Source organism: Urocampus carinirostris, chromosome 18 (assembly GCF_059441175.1).
Source record: "Urocampus carinirostris isolate Australia breed hairy pipefish chromosome 18, RoL_Ucar_1.0, whole genome shotgun sequence".
Taxonomy (NCBI): Eukaryota; Metazoa; Chordata; class Actinopteri; order Syngnathiformes; family Syngnathidae; genus Urocampus; species Urocampus carinirostris.
In genome coordinates, this window is record NC_142366.1 from 17296782 (window position 1) to 17315941 (window position 19160).

The 19160-nt window shown below is 39.4% G+C and overlaps 1 protein-coding gene across 1 annotated transcript in view; it reads right to left on the reverse strand.

The window, feature by feature from the left end:
• ofcc1 (orofacial cleft 1 candidate 1) overlaps window positions 1-19160 on the reverse strand; it is a 201023-nt gene that overhangs the window by 88181 nt on the left and 93682 nt on the right. Inside the window, exon 12 of the mRNA XM_088322071.1 lies at window positions 16705-16835. Coding sequence (XP_088178197.1) covers window positions 16705-16835 — 131 coding nt within the window. The remainder of the gene's footprint in view (window positions 1-16704; window positions 16836-19160) is intronic.

Below are 19160 nucleotides of genomic sequence, written 5' to 3' on the forward strand. Positions count from 1 at the left end.
CTTAATGGCAAGCAGGGGAGGCAATGAGTACCAGTCTTGTAAGTCTTAGGTATGACTCGGCCGAGGCTTGAACCAGCAACTTTTCAGTCACGGGGCGGGCGCCCTACCATCTAGGCTACCGAGCTGGTAGGGGTCAATTGGGCGCCATGGCAACCGTGACATGAGAATTATTAATACAAAAACAATGGAACAGCAGAGAATTGCTGAACATTTTTGATTGTTATTCCTATTTTGTTTTTCAAAAAAAAGGATAAAAACATTGCTAAACAGCATACTTATCCAGCAGTGTGATACAATGCACTGCAAAATTCATAGGCATTATCCTGGTTGGGATACATGTTACCAGAATCACACTGCTTATTAGTCAAAGTCAACCTGTTTAATCTCTGTGACTTAAAATAGTAAAACTTGTTCGGATCTGACACACATCCCACGACCGAAGGGCCCCACCCGGGCCTTTAACTGGGCTTAGGTGTGTCCGGTGACCACACACCAGTGCCCAATCATCCTCAAGGAAAATCTCCTAATGTTTTTGTCCCTGTTTTTATCATTGCTTATAAGTTGCCCCCAAAAATAATGATGATGCTGGCATTTTTTTCCGAGACGTTGGTGCTTGGTTGGTGCATACACAGGAAAAACGATTAGCTCGCAATTCTGGCCTGATAAATATTAATAGGTTTCTTGAAACAATAGCAAACAAACCTCTCTCTTAAAAGTTAGCCACTAGTGAGATGGAGTAAAGTAGAGCATGTAAAAACTGCTTTTTTTATGCATGAGAATGGACCGACATTAATGTATTACATACCAAGGGTATGTTCTATCACTTATGTCCATTGACCTTCTAGGGTTACGAACACCTTCTGACTTTTGTAGCTAGGTGTTTGTACTACATCTATGCCTTTTGGTCAGTTAATCACACTACTTAACAAAAAAATATGAATGTGTTTTTCTTTCTTTAGTCCACAGTTCCTGAATCCTTTAACCACTGAGGACACCACTGAGGACACGAATCTGGACAGCTCTCTCCATTGTTAAAGGTTCCTGGACTGCATTTGGGTCGTGTTGAAATTGGCATCAGTCCAGTCCTTGATGTTGTCGGCCCAGTTTTTTTTTTGTCTCTCTTCCTGCCCTGTTGAACTGTGCCCCAGAGAATGATCTTGCCCAGTCCTGATGATCTTGTACCGTGACCATACCACTGCAGCTTTTGATTATGCAAGGTTGACAACAGTTCTTCGTAGGGTCCAATTTGCCCTCTAGTGGTGTTGTTTATTTTTCACAAAAGTTCCCCGTAGTATCACTTCTCCATGGCCTGGACTTTCCATTCCATGTTTGCTGTGAGAGTCTGTGACTCGCAAGAGTAGAGAAGACTGGAAGTAACCAGTGCTTGCATGAGTCTAAACATGCAATTGAATCAAATTTAAAAGTCAAAATGTATGTATGATCAATTTACAAGAGCATTACAGAGCTTGAGTAAATCGGAAGACAGGATCAATCCCAGGACAATAGTGTTAAATCCATGTACTTACTCAGTATCGATACTATTCATATTTGTATCGACCCCCCCCTAGTGCTCAGAGACAGGGAGATGAAAATATACAGTATAATCTCCATAGCAAAACACCAACGACATGATGTAAATACATATGTGAACGGTGCCACTCCAAAATGACTAAAGCTTTTATTCTCTTTCCAAGCATTTTCTCCGTGAATTGTGAAGGAGACCAGAAAAAGAGAAAGAGATAAGTGTTGCATAAACACAGTCAAGATGCTCCCCTGTCAAGTGGCATTAAATGGAAACAGCAAATTCGACCTGACGCCCATCCTTCACATAATGAAGATATTGATGATGCATAAAGGGGAATATTTTTAGACACTTGAGTGGTGTCCTTGTATCTCCTCCAAAGGCAACGCCATGTGAAATCTGTTGTTACAGCTGAATCACTTCCATTAAAGCAAACGTATAGTGAATAAAACATGGGGGAAGACTGAAGTATAGAATTATATCTTACAGTGAAACCATAGATCACAGGTGTCAAACAGGCGGCCTCCGGGCCAGATCAGGTCCGTTAAGGGATTGAATCCGGCCCGCGAGACAACACTCAGAGAAGCGCAAGAGAAAAACAAGCTTCAGGTTGAAATATGTCAACTTGATGTTGTCAAAGCCAGGTGCCTCTCACAAAGACACTTGTATTTCTCTCTCTCTCTCTCTCTCTCTCTCTCTCTCTCTCTCTCTCTCTCTCTCTCTCTCTCTCTCTCTCTCTCTTTCTTTTCTCCCACTCTGTCTCTGTCTCTTTCACTCTCTGTGTCTCTCTTTTTCTCTTCCTTTGTTTATCTTTGTCTTTCTCCCCTTTAACTTATTTTGCTCTGACTTCCTTTTTTTTCCTTTTCTCTCTTTTCTCTTTCTCTCGTCCTACACTTCACACTTTCATTTCTCTTTTCTCTCATTCTGTCTTTCTATTTCTCTCTGGATTTCTTCCTCTCCCTTTCTTTCCCCCTCTCTCCCAACTTCTCTTTTTTATCTCTTGTTATGGGAAAAATAATGAGTTAACAAAACCACAACTGCTGAGTCAGCTTTTGGGATACTTTTCACATCTAGAGTAACCTACCTGTTGCCATATAAAATGAAATGAAATGATCTGCATTTATATAGCGCTTTTCAAGTCAATGACTTCCCAAAGCGCTTTACAATGTGCTCCACATTTCCCAATAGCGGCCTTGCAGCCATGTAAGGCGCTAACCTGCTTATTGGGGGTATTAGGGGTTCAGTTTCTTACCCAAGGACACTTTGACTTGTAACACGGACGAGCCGGGATTTGAAATGGGATCCCTTGATCCCAAGACGAGCGCTCTACCTCCTGAGCTACTCCCCCCTTTTCTTGGGTGGACAGACAAACTTAGATTCCAAACTATTATCACCATTATTACGTGATAGTAAAAAATACCCTCGTTGCCACATAAATATTGAAAACACATTTAAAATTAATACCTAAACGTTTGAGATCAATGTAATTTATGTATGCATTGAATTTTCTCATTCATTTTGTCATTTATTTGGTAATACACTTTGTCAAGTATTTTGTCAGGTGTGTTGTAATTTATTTTGTAAATGTTATTCAAATGAGGGGGAAGTCAAAATGGCTTAGCCTTTCACCTATTGGTTAATCAGTGATGGCTGCCTGCTAGCTAAGGGACAAATAACATTGCACTTGATCAGTGCACTCATCGGTTAATTGGCCGGTCCAAATTATCCCTCTGAGCGTGTGATTGGTTGTCTGTCTCTCTGTGTCCTGCGACTGGCTGGCAACCAGTTCAGGGTGTCCCCTCCCCACTGCCTGATGATAGCTGGGATAGGCTCCAACGCCCCCGTGACCCTACTGAGGATAAGCGGCGAATAAAATAGATGAATGGTTGGAAAGTAGTGAAAAAAGCACAATCTTAAAAAGATACTTGGGTTTCCGGGGATGGGCAGCGTGAGGTGGTTCAGAAGGCGGATTACAGTAAGATTTCCAGTTTTAAAGAGCAGATTAAAGCAAATAAGTCTGGAGGGCCGAAGCACAGAAGGTAACCCTCAGAATCCTTTCTCAGGCTCTAACCCTCCAGTCAAGAGACACTTGAAAGTATCGGACTTATCCTATCATTTGGAGGATTAGGTTATTTCCTGTCACGTTCATATTTTGGCCACTGGCATTGTTTATCATGCATTAAGTCCTTCCATCTCTTTACACGTAGTTAAGGAATGACTCGCTATCGGGGGAAAGAAGGAAAAAAAAATGCGTGAAAATAGACTTAAACGATTGACAGATAATGTGATTGTTCTGTTCATGGCCTACATGCATGACTGCCTTACTGATTATGGGAAGTGTGATTATCTGAGGTGTCAAAGAAAGAGATGGGACGAGTGATACCTTATCTTTGTTTACATTTCATCGTCTTGACAATGAATTTCTTTGGGATAATTAACAGGATTTCTCTTCTTTTTGCTGAGATTGCCAGCCACTTGGGCACATTTTTTGTGATCTTTAACTTTCTCAGTGCCAAGTGTTTTCCTTTAAGTAAACCTCTGGATTGCGAAGTTATTTTCACTGATATCTTAAGGCTTACAGAATATTGTGTTTCTGTATTATAAAGAGGTAGAAATTACCAAATTAAGGATTTAGACTTTTAATACACGATAGTAATGCTACATCTTTCCAAGTTTTAGTTACTAGAAGCAGTGAAGGGCTATATGAAAAAAATGCTGCACATTTTAATGATACTGCTTATTTTGTCATGATTACCGATGTGAATCACCGCTGCCTCGGATTCTTATTGGCTCCCTGGCCCTATTTTAACCCACTCCTATCTGTCCCCTTTTGTCAGTCCGTCTGCGAACCTGAGTTAAGACTTGGCAAGCCTTTTTCGACCCTGACTCCCACCTGTTTTTTGCTCCTGTCTGTCCCCGGGCTTCGACCCTTTTTTGATCCTGACCACGGCTACTCTCCTGTCCCGGCTACTGACCCGTTTTTCCATTCCCTACACCGCCATCGCTAGCCACGGAAGATCCACTTCCGCACTCAGAGCGACCGACTTCCTGCGTCCAAAATCACCGCATCGTGGGCGCAACCCTTCCCTTTCAACAATAAAACTTGTGAGAAATGCAACACAAGTGGGTCCTGTCTCCGTTCTGGTCCTGACATATTGTACTAAAGGCATAACAACAAACATCATACTTAAAATGAGTAAACATTTATGCAGAATAATACATTTGTTATTGTTTATTTTGAACTTACTTTGTAAAAGTAACAAGTCTTTAGTCATTAATATTTAGACATGCGTTTGTGCATGTTTCGCAAATGCATTTGTTTGGGTTTGTGTATATATACAAATACAAAGCTCTGAATTGCCCTATTTTTAAAACTGTGTATAGTATATATCCTAATAAACCCTTTGATCAATAACATGGTCAAGTCAATGGGTCCAAAATTTCTGTTTTTCTAACATTTATTTCATGGAGCAAGAACGTATTGATGAGAGGTTTGTTAAAAAAAGCATTGGATTGCTACCATTTCCATATATTTCAAGCCTTTCAGTAGACATCCCCATTTCTCTAGAAAGTGGGCAATGAAAATTAATCAGTTAACAAGAATGTTCGTCTTTGGGTCTGAATGAGTTAAGGTGGATCGTTCAAATTTTTTTGAAGACTGAAGTTATTACGCAATGTGGTGCAGTTGTTTTGGGTCAAAAACCAAAAATATTTTCTACAAAAAAAGGTAAATGTGAATCACAGTTTTCTCTTTTTAAATACTTGGACTAAAATAGAGTGTTTCCTATGCTTGTGATTACAAATGAAATCAGAAAAATAGTGCTATGAATTGTTCCATTTCTTTTTAAAACTGAAGTATTGTGTTGTCCACTTTCAACAAGGATGCGGCAAGAACAAAGTTAAGTTTAGTTCTCAGTCAAAGACATTGGCTGGAACCAGGATTCAACAATAGAACGTGATAAATCTTTGAACCGGAAGTTCTAATCTATGGGAATTAGGTAAACATGTGTATGTATCGAAGACCTGGAGAAAGATTGACGAGAAAAGACAACATAGAGTTTGTATTGGTCATTTAACTCTCATGGTTCAGATCCTACCTCTCAGATAGGACGCACTGTGTTAAATATAGCTAAATGACATCTGAGCCCTTTAGAGTTACCTGTGGTGTTCCGCAGGGTTCAGTGCTGGGCCCCCTTCTTTTTAGCATATTATTATTCGCAAGTATAGTATCAGTTTCCACTGCTACGCAGAAGACACTAAACTATATCTTCCGTTGGAGGAATTTGCCACACTAAATTGTGGAAATTTGAAGGCCTGCCTCACTGAGATAAAAGCGTGGATGTCACTCAATTTCTTGCGTCTTAACTCTGAAAAGACCAAAATGTTAGTTATTGGTCCATCTAAATGCCGTGACTTATTCTCAAAAACTGCTGTGAACATTGACAAATGTCACATCACACAGAGGGACTCAGTTAAAAATTTAGATGTCATATTTGACCCCGATCCGTCCTTTAAAACACATGTGAAGAAAATTACTAGAACCGCTTTCTTCCATCTTCGCAACATTGCTAAAATTCGTCCTATACTGTCTCAGTCGGATGCGGTGATTATAATTCACGCGTTTGTTACCTCCCGTCTCGATTACTGTAATGCACTACTCTCCGGTCTACCGAAGTCCAGAATCAAGAGTCTTCAGCTGGTACAAAATGCTGCAGCGAGGCTTTTAACTAGGACAAAAAAGTCCGATCACATCACGCCGATTTTGGCTAACCTGCATTGGCTCCCTGTTAGCCCAAGATGTGGTTTCAAGGTTCTCTTAGTATTATACAAAATCATCCATGGACTTGCTCCTTCATATCTTTCAGATATGATTCCCCCCTATGTTCCGGTCCGAAAACTTCGTTCTTAGAGCGCCGGTCTTCTGGTGATCCCAAGAGCCAAGAAGTGTTCCGCTGGTTCGAGAGCGTTCTCCATCCGGGCACCGGTGCTGTGGAATGCTCTTCCCCCTGAGATCCGATCTGCAACCTCAGTGGAAATGTTTAAATCTAAGCTTAAAACTCACTTCCACTCTATAGCATATGAATAACCTATACTTTTCGTGGACAATATCTATGTATTATTTGTGATTGCAACATCCGTTGCTGTCTGGTAATCCTGGAAGGCGGATGCCACATGTGCGGTCCCTTTTCAAGGTTTCTCCATTTTCCTCATGTTGAGGTTTTTGAGTTTTTCCTTGCCCTCATGTTGATTCCAGATCAGGGGATGGCGTAATAATAGTCTGAAAAATAGTCTGTGTAATATCCTGTGCAGCCCTTTGAGACTCTTTGTGATTAAGGGCTATACAAATAAAAATGTCTTGACTTGACTTGACTTTAAAAAGCAGCTCAGAAAACTTAAAAAATGACCTATGGTCACTAGAACCACTGGTACCAGTCCCTCGCTGTATGACATGCTTGTGCATGTCGTGCAGTTGCAATTCCCCTCAGAGAACGATGCTACCTTACAAACAACAAACAGTAGGGGGGGAAGCCTCCGATACAAAAGACTCCAAAGCTGTAAAACATGTGTTGATACTTTGTGGTATGTCTGACTCCTTAAAAGGCAACAGTGATCAATTTGATTCCATTATCATCAATGCATAAAAGCAATTGCAGGATTTAAATGAGGCATGAAGTTGCAGTTTAAAGTCTAAGCTTAAAACTCACTTCTACTCTATAGCATATGAATAACCTAAACTTCTTATATGTAATAACTTGTGAATTCCTTTGAGACTATTTGTGATTAAGCGCTATACAAATAAAAATGACTTGACTTGACTTATAAGTCAAGAGTATTAAAAAGTCTTGACTCCTGAATTTAGTTCAAACATGGAAAACACCACCATGGAGCTAGCTAAAGCCACATGGGAAAGAAAATCAACCATAAATCCAAATTAGCCGTTGTTGTTTATGCTTATGCACATTGAAATGGGTTGGTGTTAAAGATGTTCCATATATTTGCTTCTCCTTCTCATTAATTTCTATTTTATTTGCTTGGACAATAATTACAATGCGAAAGCTTTATAGGCTTTGTTAGTTAGAGAGGCCTTATATATATATAAATGAGTTTCATTGACAGAATGGTAGCTCAGTGGCAGGTATTTGGGACGTTGTTAAAAGAGAATCATGGAATTGCGGCTCTGCCGCTGCACATCAGTGAGCAATTAACATAATGGGATGATGCATTGGCGAACTATCACAATTATTTGCTGCTTACAGGGAAGGGTGCGTACAATCAGAAGCAATAAAATATATGTTTCACTTAATTAGAAATCCTTGTTTGACTTACTGCTAGCTGCTCATTTTTACTATGTGAACAAGGATTTCATTTACAGGCAAGTGGGAGAAAAGTACCAGCCATTTGAAAATACATAGGAGGTCAAAAATACCCCAAGATGCCCAACAGAGCCCAGTTTTGGGGATTAACCGATTTTCCTCGGCCTTCTTATGACAATACTCAACTCTTAAATTGTTTGAATGACATTGTCACCACATTTGTTTTTCAAATGTTTGCTTATTTGGCATCTGTGCAGCCTTGTTGTTCACAATTGTGCTCCCACCCCAGGTAATGTTATTTTGGGGGTGATTGTTTACCTTTGTTTTAGTTATTCATTGCACTCGTACTGGGATACAACAGAATCGTCACGCCCAGCAAAAAGGGGAGACCCAATCGCGCACCGTTTATCACAAGTTTTATTGAATAGAAAGAGGAAGGGCTGAGCCCACGATCCGGTGCTCGCTGGGGGCGGGAAGCAAGTCGCTCTCGCAATCATATTGCGATCCAAATACGGAAGTGGATCTTCCGTAGCGGGCGATGGCGGTGTCAGGGATGGAAAAAACAGATCGATAGCCGGGACAGGAGGGCAAAAACGTGGTCAGGGTCAGAAACGGGTCGTAAGCCGGGACGGGAGAGCAGACTTGGTCGGGATCAAAACAGGTCGTAGGCGGAGAGAAACGGGAGCAAAAACGGGACAGGCGGGAGTCAGGGTCGAAAAAGGCTTGTCTTGTATACACAGAGGTTCACAGACGGACTGACAACAGGGGATTGACAGGACTGGGATAAAATAGGTACAGGGAGCCAATCAGAGCCCGCAGCGGTTGGCACCAAAAGAGCAGGCACATGTGATTCACATCGGTAATCATCACGAAATGACAACACATTTAATTGAATAACAAGGAAAATATGACCAAAAAAAGACTAAATCCCCTACAAAATACACAAAATCATACATCAGGGAATATATATATATATATATATATATATATATATATATATATATATATATATATATATATATATATATATATATATATATATATATATATATATATATATATATACAATTTGTTCACTTCCTGGCTTCTAGATCTGTAGGAAAGGCATACATGTGACCCAACACACCAATGAGATCACTCTCAGCTATGATGGACAGCCACATCTCAATGGATTAACCAATCAGCTGGCTAATTCAGCCTGTCAAGAACTGGACAGCTCCCATTTCCGTAAACAAAGACGAATGAAGGTTGCTTGAAAATAATGCATGCGACTATGACACATCCGTGTGCGGAAATCTCTGACATTTTTCCCTGACTTCCTTCTCTCTCACGCATACACATATTGTGTTGCCCCCTGGCACGGCAAAGCCACCCAGAAGTGACCGGAATCGCCATCCGCCCACTCGTCTGAGCACCGTTACATCCGAATTGATTGACCTCTCGCGTTGTTTTGTGATTTAAAGTCACAGTGCTGACGGGACTGAAAGGCTGCAGCGGGTTTCTTTCACACAGCAAAAAATAAATAAAAATAAATCTTAGACCATTGCCAAGAAAACAAGCTATTTCAAATGTAAATGTTCTTGTTTTAAAGGTACACTGCACAATATTTGACTACTGGAGTTCACTCTATTGTGTAGTTTAACCCAAAAAGACTACGGAGACTCAAAGTGACCAAACTGCATAAACAAATCTGGTTTTGGGGGGACATCTGTGTCGTCTCCCTCTGGGTGAGGCCTATGTCTTGTAAAAAATGAAATTGAAAAATTAATTATTGTCCACTTCAAATATTTTAAAAAATGGAAGTTTATATGATACCTCATGTGTTCTTGCTTATTTTCCAAATCAATATTTTTACATTTTACTTTAATTAATCAAGTTTTGTCACCACTAGGAGGCACTAAATAATAAACAATGTCTCTCTAAAATGAGAAACCTGATCAATATGATAATAGCTCTTGTTTCTATTATTTTTTTGCTTTTTTTATTGTAAAAAAAAAACAAGATAAATATATTCAAATAAGAAAAAAAGTATTATTTAAACGAGCAGTTTTCTCCCAATGAGGTAAGATTTTGTATTTTGCAGTGATATTTTATACTGTGAAAAAATCAAATCCTTTCCTATTGGCAGAAAATGCTGCATACCATAAGTGTATATCATCAAATGTTAATATCATTTAACTTTAAATATAATTTAACTAAAAATAATAACTTTATATATTTATTGTAGATGTTTACAATAAGGAGCATTCTCCTTCAAATTAACGTTTTTCTGCCAATGAGGTAAGAAGGGGGATTTAAAATCCGAAACCGTTAGGTACTAAACTTGAAAATGAGACTGAAAACAGACGGCGAGGATGGGAAGAACAAAGGGGGAGACCACCAACCGTCTCAGTGGGGGTAAACAGGGTTGGGTAGGGTTACTTTTACCGGATGACTTTCAATTACTTTTGGATTACTCCAATACCAAATATGCTAATAAAGGACAAAATAAACTAAGTATGAATACAATTATGACTCACAACACGTGGTAAGCTTTCTCTCCTGGCTTTGATATCTTTGATCTCCGGCAAAACTAACATAAAATGCGACAGAAACAAAATGAAAATAAATCCAAACCGCTTGCCAACAGCATTTTTGCCGTTCCATGTATTCTGTTACTCCCCAAGCCTGCACAAAATTTAGTGATTGTATTCATATTTAGTTTATTTTGTCTTTTATTAGCATATTTGGTAAAAAACGGCGAGCTGCTCTTTTCCACAAAGCATGTGCTCTAAATACAAACACCGCGTTAATATCTGGAAACATTTATGACACCCTTTAAGAGAAACTAGTCCATGTCATTTTTCTCCTTGCAGCCTCTCTCTCTCTCTCTCTCTCTCTCTCTCTCTCTCTCTCTCTCTCTCTCTCTCTCTCTCGCTCCCTCTGTCTCTGGGTAAGACATACAGTACATATAATTGATATGAGAATTAGGGTGTTAATTTTAATGTAATTACAGTTTTTGTAATTGAACTAATTAGATCTGAATGTTATGTTAGAACGACTTTGATTAAAACAGGTTTCTTACCTACAACCAGGCAAGGTATTAATAATGTGTCACATATTTCCGAAAAGTGACAAAAAAGAAAAAAAGATCGGGTACTCATAGCAGCATGATGATGTTTGACCAAGATACCAATATACTCACTGTACCTTTAAAACACATACAAACAGCTGAATCCATGGAATAAAATAAAAAAAAGTATATGTTACATCACATCATTATTATGCAAGACAGGTTTAAAAAACATAAATAAACAGAACCTCCCTCCCGCTTGTGTTCAAGTCCTCGGGTAATGTGCAGTAGAAAACTCAAACATCACAGCGGGAACCACACGTGAGGCAATGACTTTGAGCTTTGCGGCGTCTTTTATATCCCCGTGAAAGGCAACAGCAGCACTGTGTCTTTCTAATGCTCTGATTAGGTGAGGTCATAAAACAGCCTTTAGCTCCGAGATGGTGTAATATGTTCTCCCGCGAAGATGAAATCAATAGCAACACTTGGAGCCAAGCCTCCGTCCCGGTGCAATCCTCATCAGGAAGGGAATGAAAGAAATGTCTTTTGCAGAACTCTGCCACCGCTCGCTGAAAACTCCTCCGAAACTCCATCCCAACATCCAATTGACCCCCAAAAAACTGTTAAAAACACTCCGAAAACAGTGATATATCGAAAAAAGTATGACAAAAATAGGAATCTAAGTAAGTGTTGTAATTTTACTAAGAACAAACATTTGCTTAATTATCTTGAAATGAAACAGATTTTGCAGGGTAGCAGGTAGTTTGAGTTATTCAATGTGTTTGTTTTCCAATTTAACAGTATCTATTTCAAGTATCTACATAGATATGACATGCAGATGGACGGAAAGGCAGTAAACAAATGGACGGACGGGTGGACGGGCAGGCAGGCAGGTAGGTAGGAAGGTAGTTAGGTAGATAGGTACGTTGGTAGGTATATAGGTAAGGAGGGAAGTAGGGAGAGAGGTATGGAGGTAAGCAGTTAGGTAGGTAGGTAGGTAAGTAGATAGGAAGGTACGGAGGGAGGGAGGGAAGCATGGTAGGTAGGTAGGTAGGTAGTTAGGTAGTGAGGTAGATAGGGAGTGAGGTAGATAGGTAGGTTGATAGGTAGGTAGGGAGGGATGTAGGGAGAGAGGTATGGAGGTAGGGAGTTGGGTAGGTAGGTAGGTAGGTAGTTAGGTAGTTAGGTAGTAAGGAAGTTAGGTAGGTAGTTAGGTAGTTAGGTAGGAGGGTACGGAGGGAGGGAGGGAAGAATGGTTGGTAGGTAGGTAGGTAGGTAGGCAGGGAGGTAGGTAGATAGGAAGGTAGAGAGGGAGCAAGGTGGGGAGGGAGCAAGGTAGGTAGGTAGGTAGGTAATGAGGGGAGTAGGGACGGAGGTATGGAGGGAGGGCGTTAGGTAGGTAGGTAGTTAGGAAGGTAGATAGTAAGGAGTTAGGTAGGTAGATACAAATATTGATATTTAAGAAAACGTATTTTTGCCTACTTTCGTTTTTATTTGTATTTACTTATTTGTTTATCCCTTGCATATTAATGAGTTTTGCTTAAAATGCTATGCACTGAAATAATTCACACAAATTAAGAGTTAAATGTTATAAAACAATAAAAAATGCCAGGTTCACAATGTATTACATTGTTTGTACATTGATATAAGTTATTTCGGAGCAAAATAGTTTTTCCCCAGTGTCAGTATTGTCACATGCCGATGCCCGTCAATAATGAGATTCGGCTTATGTCTGAAAAGAAGGTTGATAGATAGATAGGTAGATAGATAGATAGATAGATATATAGATAGATAGATAGATAGATAGATAGATAGATAGATAGATAGATAGATAGATAGATAGATAGATAGATAGATAGATAGATAGATAGATAGATAGATAGATAGATAGATAGATAGATAGATAGATAGATAGATAGATACTTTATTCATCCCCGAAGGGAAATTCACATTTCCAGCAGCATCCCTGAGCTGAGAACAGTACAATAATAAAGCCAAAAGAATACAATATACAAATACCCAGTGTGACATGCAAATGCCCACTGTAGCGTGTTATATAGAGTAACTAAATAGTGCTACACAGAATACATATTGCAGTAAGATTCGGTAATATCCAATGTAGGTGGTGTGGTTTAATGTGGGCCTTTACTCTGCCGGGTGGAGTTAAAGAGCCTCATGGCATGAGGAAGAAAATATTTTTTCAACATATTTGCATAATTGTGAGGAGGACCACTACACATGTCTTACATTCAAAAACAAAAATGACCAGATGCTGAAGGTGCTGTATCTGAGTTGTGTGGGGAGACTTCTCCTTCGACTGGTAACCGTGGAAAGTAGTACTTTCTGTTTCATGTAAGGGAGCTAACCCCTTCCCAAAGTAAACGCCTGGAGAGGGATGGGTGCCACCAGGCTGTACTTGCCCAATACACACCACAAAAAGTGAACTCTGGTGGTTAAGGTAACCACGAACATAAGAAAAATAACAAACGTAGAGAGAGGGGTAAAATATGAAAAAATAAAGGTGTGTATACAAAATTATCAATTTCAGGACTATATGTCACCCTATTCTGAGAATAATAGGCACACAATGCCTAATAACTTAAAAACAAAACAAAGAAGATTCTAATTCCAGGCATTAGAAAAGTCAATTGTGTTTAACATAGAAAAACAATGTTTTGCAGGACACTCAAGTAATTATTTAATTCATAAGTAGTTTTGAAAATTGAACGAGTATCTCTGATGTCCGACCACCAGTTACAAATTACCAGGGACTGTAAATGAGGAAACGGGGAAACGGCTAGAAAATCTCCAGGGTGAATGTCTCCACTTACTCCCGGCCCCTCCGCTGTATTTAGTTGTCTTTCAAAGAAAAAACAATGATAACAACACATCTGTATGTACTGTACTCTGTTGTTAAAATAGGGCACTTACTCTAGCTTATTTTGATACAGCATGGGCATGCATAGCGTTTGATATTCCACAGCCCCGGCTTTGTTTGTTTTCTCATGCGTCGCCATTTTCTCATTAAAATCAAAAGCTGAAAGTTATAATGAAACGTAAAACCTCAGTCACCTAATTTTGAGGTTCGAATGTGCCTGGAAAACAAACTGATGGTCTCCCAAAATTTAAGCTGAGTGCAGCTCGGATACAAGCACGGCTGCTGCCAAACACGGAGTTGACATTCATTTATATGCAAAACAAGTAAAATGCTATTACCGAAACAAGGGGGGCACTGTTGCATTTGGTTAAAATGTGCAACATAAAGTTTCCTAGTAGCACACATACAGTTATAAAAGACATGACAACTTTAATTGTATGTTTTTGCTTGAATGGCAGTTTATGTTTAGGAGATAAAAATGCATAGATAAAAGTGATTATTCCATATGAATTCAATAATTTGCAGTTGAATTTAAAGCTGGGTTAATGTATTTAGAAATATGAATTACTTTTAAATTGACATATAAACATTACCAACAGTATTTGGTATATTTGTAGTAGAGGTGAGATCGGGCCTTACAAATTTAGCCCGACCCGACCCGCGTCGCGGGTCTATGAACCTGAACCCGCCAAAATCGGAAGGAATAACTTGATTTAACATACGAGCACAAAATAGTTTTGGCTGTACTACACAGCTTGGGTTTAGTTGGGGCCGAGACTACAAATCAAGTGTGCACTGCAAGTGCAGCACCTAGTTAAAGAGTTGGGCGACAAAATGTGCATCTCTTGCGACGTGCAGCAAACGAAAGTCAAACTGAACAAAATGGCAAAAAGGTGAACGATTTGACCAAAGAGAAGAAATAAAGTTTATAAAGCTTGAAAGCTACTGGCAAGAAGCAGAAATTAGGTCTGACATGAGGGTGGTGTAAGGAGGAAGCGGCGCATATTTTACCCCAAAAATTAGGAGTAAAATGTATTTAGATTCAGTGAGTTTGAGTTAAACTGATTACTCTAATAAAGAGTTATTATTGAAATACACTTTTTTAAAAAACATGGTACTTGCTTGTATGTTGCATGCAAATTGAATAGGATGCCAACACAATTACAGTTAGTCCAGAAAAAAAATCCAGTTTAGGAATCGAACATTAAAATTAATTTAGGTTACACTGAAAAGTTATTGGCACACAGTTAGAGAAGAAGCCGAGAGACTGTTCAGCCAAACAGAATTCAGATCACAATTTATGATGCAAACCACTGAAGTAGCGAGATTGTAAAAGGCGAACTGCGCTGTAGAGGCAGTTTCCTCATCCAGCATAGCCTTACACTATACACGTATGGATAGAACTGTTACAATCATACCTTTATGAAATAGAATAAGCTGAAAATGTTGCAGGGAAATTAGCGTATCATAACAGGCTTGTTTAGCGTGTATAATTTTTTTTTATTACCTCTGGTCCAAAGCTTTTTGTGGCACGGACGAAGAAGAAATATTAAAACAACTCTGAAAAAGTCAGACAAGTCGATTGGGTATACATGAATGAGTAGTGCAAAAAGGACTTGAGATACGAGATAATTCCAGATGCTACCACTAGGGTACACTCAAGGCTGCTCACCACCACAGCCAGATAAGGTGATGTTGACAAAGGACTGCAGATAAGTGTTTGCAAAGTTGGAGGAAATTGGTGCTCTCATTTAAAAAGAAAACTTATCATAATTCTTTGAAAGGGGAGGCAGTCACAAAACAATTTGGATAGTTTTTTTTTTTCAAAATACCTTTTTAAAAGTGTTTTAAGTCCGTCTAAAAGAGGGTGAATAAAAGTAAGAACTGAAACAGTAAAAAAGCAAGAAAAACCTTAATTGTGTGTACCTTCATTTAAAGTTACATTAACTTTAATGTAGTACAGTAGGCCTCTCATGCTCCCCTGCTCCTCCCGCACCATACTTATAAACACATATGTTACGTTAGCAACCACCGACTTTAGTGAATACCATTTTATGTATCCTAATACTGTAGTTTATGTACGTATGTATGTATATGTATCCACTACACAGCATTATCTCCAGACAGAAGAGCAGTTTCAGCGACAGACTGCTGTCACTGTCTTGTACTACGGACAGACTGAAGAGATCTTTTCTTCCTCATGCCATGAGGCTCTTTAACTCCACCCGGCAGAGTAAAGGCCCACATCAAACCACACCACCTACATTGGATATTACCGAATCTTACTGCAATATGTATTCTGTGTAGCACTATTTAGTTACTCTATATAACACGCTACAGTGGGCATTTGCACGTCACACTGGGTATTTGTATATTGTATTCTTTTGGCTTTATTATTGTACTGTTCTCAGCTCAGGGATGCTGCTGGAAATGTGAATTTCCCTTCGGGGATGAATAAAGTATCTATCTATCTATCTATCTATCTATCTATCTATCTATCTATCTATCTATCTATCTATCTATCTATCTATCTATCTATCTATCTATCTATCTATCTATCTATCTATCTATCTATCTATCTATCTATCTATCTATCTATCTATCTATGTATAAATGACGTATGTATGCGTTTTTAGTAATGAGAAAGTTCAGTTTTGTACCTATTGAGGGTTAACTTGGATGGTCTTGGGAGACCGGGAACGGATTAATTGGTTTTCAGGTTTTTTTATGGGTAAAATTCACTCAAGATATGAACATTTCAAGAGACAAGCTCAATCCTGCAACAAATCAATGAAAAGAGGCCCCTGTGTGTGAATTTCTGTTCCCCTTTACATATACGTATGTGATCTGAATATCTTTATTGTTCTAATCTGAATCCGGATATTCCCTGCATGTTGACATATTGACTGATGTATTCAAAAATTCCAATAAAACTTACAGAAGAGAGAAGGTGTACCCCTCCATTTCCTCCATGTTGAGGTTGTGCAGTAGAGGCTGCATCTTGCGCTTGCCTGTGCTTCTGCCGATCACGCTGGGGCTGCGGCTATTTGTCTTCTTGATTGGCTTCTTCTGCGAGGAACGGCAGAAGACACGGAAATGTCATTTGTAAGCAAAGCAGGAAGCTAGGCCTCGGAATTTATCTCGGGGGATGCATGCGGCGATGGCTGACAATTGCGAGAGCCATGGCGGAATCGCATATGGAACTCTGTCATGCAAGCGGAGTTTGTTGGGGAAATGCAAACTCACTGACAGTGGTTGTAAATACAGCGGTGCCTCTTCATTCGACCTTAATTCATACCAGTATTGTGCTCGTAGCTGGAATTTATCATGTAGCGAGCGAATTTTCCACATATGTAATAATTAAAAAGTAATGGATCTGTTCCCGTCCTCCCAAAATCATCCAAGTCAACCCTAAATAGGTATAAAAAGCATCTTCCTGATCACTAAAACCACATTTAGAAGAGAAGAAGAAGAATAGATCTTCCGTGGCGAGCAATGGCGGTGTCAGGGACAGAAAAAACAGGTCGGTAGCCGGGACTAGGAGAGCAAGGCGTGGTCGGGGTCGGAAACGGGTCGTAAGCCAGAACAGGAGAGTAGACATAGTCGGGGACAAAAAGAGGTCATAAGCCAGGACGGGAGAGCAGACTTGGTCAGGATCAAAACGGGTCGTAGCCGGAGACAGACGGGAGCAAAAACGTAAAAAAATTATGTAGTAATTTAACATAAAAATGATGTGATAAGATAATTCCACTGATATTAATGAAATAAAATGTGAGTTTACTATGAGCACTTACACTGGAGGGAGTCACTGGAACGAAGGTTTGTTCATGGTGAGAGAAAGGGATAGGACTTTGCAAGAATGCGTGATGAAAATCGTATACCTGTCAACGTTTATGTTTCCTTCAACATTTATTGTCATGATTACTGATATGTCTCACGTGTGCCCGCTCATTTGGCGCCAACCGCAGTACGTTCTGATTGGCTCTGTGTCACTATTCGAACCCATTCCTTTCCATCCCTTGTTGTCAGTCTGCCTGCGAACCTCAGTGTATACTAGGCAAGCTTTATTCGACCGTGATTCCCACCTGTTCCGTTTTTGCTCCCGTCTGTCTTCGGCTACGACCCGTTTTGATCCTGACCAAGTCTGCTCTCCCGTCCTGGGTTATGACCTCTTTTTGTCCCCGACTATGTCTAGTCTCCCGTTCTGGCTTACGACTCGTTTCCGACCACGACTTGCCCTCCCAGTCCCGGATACCGACCTGTTTGTCCGTCCCTGACACCGCCATTGCTCGCTACGGAAGATCCACTTCCGTGTTCGGATCACAATCTGAGTACGAGAGAAAGTTGCTTCCCACGTCCAGCAAACACCGGACCGTGGGCGCAGTCCTTTCTCTTTCTTTCAATAAACCTTGTGAGAAACGTAACACAATTGGGTTTCCGTTCTGGTCCTGACATTTAGACATTTCTAATCATTACATTTGTGTATTTTTTTTAACGACCGATCTTGTCTTACCCGTTTCGGCTCTAATCCAGGTCGTCTCGGTCTCATACGATAATGTCATCATAGGTTTCTAAAATTGCCGTGGTGTTCTCTATAGTCTGCCTTGTTGTGAGTAAATAGTTGCCACATTTTGTTTGTAAGGGTTATAACAAATATAATTTATTGTCTTGTAACAAGTAAAATACAGTACACAAGGAATTTTAAAAGTGCCACTGTAATGGTGAAGAAAATGTACAAAACACCATACCACAGTTAAGATAAGTTAAGAGTAATAGGATTAAAATAAGTAGAATTTATTTCTAAAAACAAAACATTATTGCACTTTCACGTCTGGTTAGTAGTTACAAACCCTTACAAACTATCGTATTTTTCCCTGTACATGTGTTTCGTTATATCATATATATTGTTAATTAACATTTTGTTGTGAGATACCGAGTTGCTCGACATGAATGAGGTTTATTATTAAAAAAGTTCAAAAATGAAGTAGCTTGGACGTTCACTGTTGAAGGAAAAAAATACATAAAAATATAATTAAGTAAAATTATGTATTTTTCTATTCAAATTATGAATTCATTCTCTGCATTAAATTCTTGTTGGTAGTATACTGATTAAAGGGATAACCACAAACTCGTCTTTTTTCATTTTCTCCTTTTATACTTCCTTTTTTCCTTCAACTTCTTTATACAACATAATAATTCGGAATATAATGCATCGAAGCAAGTGAGTCGTTTGAGAGCCGGCTCTCTTTAACGAGTTGAGCAGAAAAAGACGGTTCTCTAAAAAGTGACGGACTTCCTTTCACTTCACAACTCGAACTCGTTCGACTTGATTAATTTTCCGTTTCGTGATAGTCAGTGTATACCGGATGGTACCCATAATTGATAAATTTGCGT